The sequence below is a fragment of the Pollachius pollachius genome (genome assembly GCF_949987615.1).
Source record: "Pollachius pollachius genome assembly, chromosome: 18".
In the NCBI taxonomy this organism is placed as follows: Eukaryota; Metazoa; Chordata; class Actinopteri; order Gadiformes; family Gadidae; genus Pollachius; species Pollachius pollachius.
Window position 1 is genome coordinate 15711022 of NC_136951.1, and position 6000 is coordinate 15717021.

General features: G+C 46.1%; 1 protein-coding gene across 1 annotated transcript; it reads right to left on the bottom strand.

Annotated features, from left to right (window-relative positions):
• Positions 1-956: 956 nt before the first annotated feature.
• On the bottom strand, positions 957-3128 carry myf6 (myogenic factor 6; the record flags this gene model as incomplete). Its single annotated transcript, XM_079755939.1, has 4 exons — positions 957-1063; positions 1630-1723; positions 2499-2858; positions 2901-3128. The coding sequence occupies 4 exons, from the start codon at positions 3126-3128 to the stop codon at positions 957-959; spliced, it is 789 nt and encodes a 262-aa protein (XP_079612065.1).
• Between the last annotated feature and the right edge of the window lie 2872 nt (positions 3129-6000).

Consider the following 6000-nt stretch of genomic DNA (forward strand, 5'->3'; position numbering starts at 1 on the left):
CTGTCGTCCGCAGAGATCTAAGGGAACAACGGGTCACTCTTGATCCTGACGCAGAGTCACGCCGCCGGTGTCGTGGCGCCGCAGGCCGCCACGACACCGTAAACAAGCGCTCCCCTCGGCCCCCGGCATCTCAGATGGACGCGTGACAAACAAGGCTTGATGAATTCACACACACGGCCGCGAATGGTCTCGCGCCGCCATTTTTAACTGGAATTAGATTGCATGTAAACAAGCTCGCGGAGCGCGCGTGAAGATGCTAGCCAGCCTGCTGAGGGGGATTAGGAGGCTAATGGATGGGCGGGCTTCATTACCCTCGGTGGGCTTTGAACCTCACACCCGCGCTCACCAAGTTTCCATATGCCAACGCGTGATGGAAGAGGCGCTCCACGTTTAGAACTGACTCAAGTTACAGTTGGGGCTAGGCTAGGCTAGGCTAGGCTAGATGCGTGTCGGTTGGGATACTGAAAAGAGGGCATGCAGAGGCATGTTTTAGAGGCTGGTTCGGAGTGGTTTTATATATTTTCAATGTGTTGATTGTACTTGGGGAGACTTATTTCAGCAAGGCTGTTCTAGGTTACACACAATGTATTTATGCTACCAAGCATAATAAAGATGTTCTACTTTGTCTTGAAAAATGTTTTTATTTATCTGTCTTTTATGTATAAATATTGAAGTACAAGATTTCCTTCATTTCAAGGGATGTTTTTTATATAAAAAAGAAATTTCAAAATCAATTGTTAAAAAATATATACATATCAAATTTGCGCCTATGAAAGAGCTGTTTGGTAAAGTAATGTTTATCTTATGCCGCTCAAATGAATAGAAACAACAAACAAAAGCTAGAATGAATAAGTGAAATGGAAATACTAAACAACAACAATAATCATCCAATCCAGGAAATGGATCAAAATGAAGCGACGCGATTGGTTGACTATACCGCGTGTTAACCAATAGTTTCAGTGTTCTGAGGCCTCCGGGTTCAGCTGTATCTTCTCTTCCTGTGAGATGCTGTTTACGATGGACGAAAGATGAAGGAGACTGGGGGCACTGGACATCTCGTTACCTGGGAAACACCATCGATAAACAAAACACTGTCTTAATTCATATCCAATATCATGGACACATTCAGATCCAGCATAAACACATTCAGTTTTAGAGCCGGTATATACACATTTCAATCCAGTATAATATCATTCTGATTCGGATCCAGTACAAGCACATTTAGATCCACTATAATCAGATTCAGATTCAGTTTAATTTCATATAGATCTAGTATATGCTTATTCAGATTCGGATACAATACGAACACATTCAACTCCAGTATAAACACATTCAGATTCACATCCAGTATAAACACATTCAGAGTTTGATTCCGTATAAAAAGAATTTGATTGCGTTTAAAACAGAATCAGATTCAGCATAAACACATACAGAGACCGAATCAGCATAAACACATTCAGAGTCTGATTCAGTACAAACAGATCCAGAGACTGATTCAGTATAAACACATTCAGAGTCTGACTCAGTATGAACACATTCAGCTTCAGTGTAAACACATTCAGATCCAGATCCAGTATAAACACATACAATAACACAATGTGTGAATTATTTGCGTTGATCCCTGCCTACCTGCTTTGTGATTGGTCATGGGAGCGTTGGAATGGTCTACAGAGGTCTGCAACTTCTGGGAAGACTTCTTCCAATGGTACCTGTCACTCACCACCTGCGCAAATAACAAGTTTAACATCGTTATCATATAACGCAAACTACGTGGTACTAGTAGTTAGTAGTAGTAGTAGTAGCGGTCGTAGCAGTAGTAGTGTAAGTTGTTGTCATAAACATAGAGGCAGTCTTAGTTGTTGATGAAGTAGTATTAGTTATAGTTGAAATGGCAGTAGCAGTAGTATTATAAATAGTAGTAGTAGTAGTAAAGTGGTAGCAGTGGTAGAAGCAGTAGTATTATAAATATTAGTAGTAGTAGTAGAGTAGTACCAGCAGAAGTATTTTAAATAGTAGTGGTAGTGGTAAAGTGGGTAGCGTGGTAATAGCAGTAGCAACAGTATCACTAACAGCAGTAGCAACAGTAGTAACGTTAGCGGTAGTGGAAGTATGTCATTTCTGTGTTATCTTTCGTCATATTAAGTGACCATCACTGATCTCAAATCAATCACAATAGTTAACAACATCGGCATCTATCTATTTATCAATCTATATGTCTACCAATTGATCTCTCTCTGTCCAATTGGTCTTTCTGTCTGTCTGTCTGTCTGTCTGTCTGTCTGTCTGTCTGTCTGTCTGTCTGTCTCTCTCTCTCTCTCTCTCTCTCTCTCTCTCTCTCTCTCTCTCTCTCTCTCTCTCTCTCTCTATCTATCTGTCTTTCTGTCAGCCAGTCAGCCAGTCAGCCAGTCAGCCAGTCAGCCAGTCAGCCAGTCTGTGCGTCCGACTCTCACCCTCCACCACAGCAACCCGAACCCCCCCCGACGCTCGGGTCTCCTTACGCTGTGCTCCTTGGCGCCGGGCAGCCCCCCGGCCCCGCCCGCCTCGGCCCGGTCCAGCGTCTGCAGCAGGTCCTGCAGCTTCTCGATGTAGCTGATGGCGCTGCGCAGGATCTCCACCTTGGGCAGCCGCTGGTTGGGGTTGGCCACCGTCTTCTTCTTCAGCGCGTCGAACGCCTCGTTGATCTTCTTCAGCCGCCGCCGCTCCCGCAGCGTGGCCGCCTTGCGCCGGTCGCTCGGCGCCGACTTCCTCTTGCACGTCTTGCACGCCCAGATCAGACACTGGCCCTCGCAGTGTGGCCGCAGCCCCGGGGGGGGCCTGACGTGGCCCTCGTCCCCTCCGCTGCTCTCGGCGCCGCCGTCCTCCTCGTCGTCCTCCTCGTCGTCCTCGTCCTCCTCCTCCTCCTCCTCCTCCTCGTCCTCCTCCGTGCCCCCCGTGGTGGACGGGACGTTGTGGCAGAGGCGGAGGGGGTCGTGCTGGCTGTCGGCGGGCAGCAGTGGGTCGCCGTGGTGGCCCGGGTAGAGCGGGGACACGCCCTGAGGGCCCAGGTGCTGCTGCAGGGCGCCGTGGTCGCCCTCCAGGTAGCGCAGGTCCCCGAACAGATACGCGTTGGTCTCGAAAAGGTCCATCATGTTGTTCGTCCACCGACGCGACGCGCTGCTTGTCGGCATATGCCCGGACACGGGGGGCAACGGAGGCGGCTCCCCCCGGATTTTAAATAGCTCGGTGACACAAGCTGCTCCAGGGGGGCTTATATATAGAATGTGAAACTCTACCCTACCACGACATGCCGGCTTGTGTCGCGGGGGGGGCAACAGCTAAGGGGTTTATTTTGTTCAATGAGTGTTTTACTATTGACGGACGACGGGTTACAACAAGAAGGTACCAAAGAAGTGGTGCATTAAGGCCCGAATGGGTTAAGGCCCTAATAGGTACAACACCGGGTTTGATACCTGCATCCGTGTGTTCGATAACACTTACTGCTGTTTAATTAGCAGTAAGTGTGTGTGTGTGTGTGTGTGTGTGTGTGTGTGTGTGTGTGTGTGTGTGTGAGTGATTATTACTGGTACTGCTATGGTACTTGAACTCTGTGATCGCAGAGAGACACATGAATGCCAGCAAACACTGGTTTTCAGATAGATGGAGTGGGACCAAAACTGCTTGGAGAAATCACCCATGGCAGCAAGTGCCAAAATCAAATCCTCAAAATGAAGGCCCTTCTTGTAAAGACCTTTTCGGATTTCATTTCACCAGGATCAGGACAGTGAACCATCATTAGTTGCCAGGTAGAATAGAAGCACACTTGTAGACGTGGAATTGTGGAACACATCATCCCTAGCAGAAGTTGGCTGAACATCTGCTGTTGCGGTGCGCACAGTGGGTATAGCTAGGCTAATTGCTAATCTAATTGTGTTTTGCTAGCACGGCTCAATACAAATAGAATTGAATGTGCCCGGTTAGAATGACATTGAAAAACATACGCATACTGCGCACATAAAGTCTATATATACATATAGAAGGAGTTCTCTCTTATCCCCAAACTATAAAACACATAAGAGTCTTTTTTAGAGCCGTCTTCTGACCTTTCACCCTTCTTCTACGATCTGCTAAGCTCACTCCTGGAAATATCTGTGGGCAGGAACGCCAGGGATTCCTATTTCTGTTTGTCCGCATGACCTTGCATTATGAAACATGAAAACACAAAAAGAGACATGTTTCCCAAGATGCATTGCTAAGAAAAAAAAGAACATTCTGTGAAATATCTACAACTGCATAAGAGGCATCTGTAGAATTTCACCCATTTACTAGACCGAAGGCTTGTAGATGTCTTGGCAACGAAAACTCTGGAAGGGCAGAGAGAGAGAGAGAGAGCGACAGAGAGACAGAGAGAGAGAGACCAAGAGAGCGAGAGAGAGTGAGAGAGAGAGAGAGAGAGAGAGAGAGAGAAAGAGAGAGACAGAGACAGAGAGAGAGACACACACACATGAAGAGAGAGAGCAATAGAGAGAGAGAAAGAGAGATAGTATGAGAGAGACAGAGAGACAGAGTGAGAGACAGAGAAAGGGAGGAATGAAGAGAGAAGGAGAATGTTATGCAACAGTATACTGTCTTAGTCACAGGTCGCTAGTGTCTGTTACTGTGATGTACTTGCCCCACAGGGCAGAGTAAAGTTGACCGCTCCCCCTACTGAATCTCTTCTAATTCAGATCTGGATTAGTTATAGATTGGATCTGAATTTGCTATACAGGATCTGAATGTATGAGGTTGGATCTGCGGGATTGGGAAATGGGATTTTGTTTTCAGTGAGTCCAAATTCCCTTTGAGTGTATCTTCCTTGTTAAGAGACTTAAGGGTAATCCTCAGTAAGTGTCTACCTCATTAAGAATCTTCCATATAGAGTATAGGCCACCTACCTAATAAAGAGTCACATTAAGAGTCTCCGTAGGTATGTGTGTATATAAAGAATATTTCACATGGTGGGAGTTGTTTACATTAAGAGTCTTCCATATTCTGCATCAACCTCGTTAACGCTCCTCGTTAACAGTACCTCAGCATCCCTCCTCTCCTTTCAGACAGACCTGTTTGTTCGGCATGTGTGTATGTGAGTGTGTGATTGTGTGTGTGTGTGTGTGTGTGCGTGTGTGTGTGTGTGTGCGAGTTAGAGTGTGTTGTGTGTGTGTGCTTCTGTGTGTGTGAGTTTTTGTGTTTGTGTCTGTGTGTATGCGTGCGTGCGCATGTGTGTGTGTGTGTGTGTGTGTGCGTGTGTGTATTGTGAGAGTGTTTTTGTGTTGAATTGTGTGCGTGTGTTGTTTGTTTGAGTATGTATAAGTTTGTGTGTGTGTGTGTGTGTGTGTGTTTGTGTGTGTGTGTGTGTGAGTGACTGTGTGTTTGTCTGTGTGGGTGTGTGTGTGTTTGTGTGTGTGTGTGTGTGGGTGTGTGTGTGTTTGTGTGTGTGTGTTTGTGTGTGCGTATGTGATAGAGTGAGTGTATGTATGATTTGTGTGTGTGTGTGTGTGTGTGTGTATGTGTGTGTTTGTCTGTGTGGGTGTGTGTGTGTTTGTGTGTGTGTGTGTGTGGGTGTGTGTGTGTTTGTGTGTGTGTGTTTGTGTGTGCGTATGTGATAGAGTGTGTTTGTTTTGGTGTGTGTGTGTTGTTGTTTTCATTAGGGGCATTCCTTGGGGGTGGCCACATACTAAAAAGCAATCTCATTTTTAATAACGCCGTTGACGAGGGTTAAGAGGTAAAAAAAAAAGAACAACAAATATAAGGCGTGTACATTATAAGGTGTGTATATTTGGTGTGTGTGTTATCGGGGTCCCGTTTGAGCACAGGCGCGGGAGCGGGGCACTTTGGTTCGCTTTTCACAACATTAAGTTCCATTTTCCCTCATTTCCATATCAATCACGTCCGCCCGTAAACTGCACTTCTTCATTTTAATTCAGTGACAAAAAAACTCCCCATTCAGCAGAATATACAGAATCATCGGAGCAAGACGCATTAATA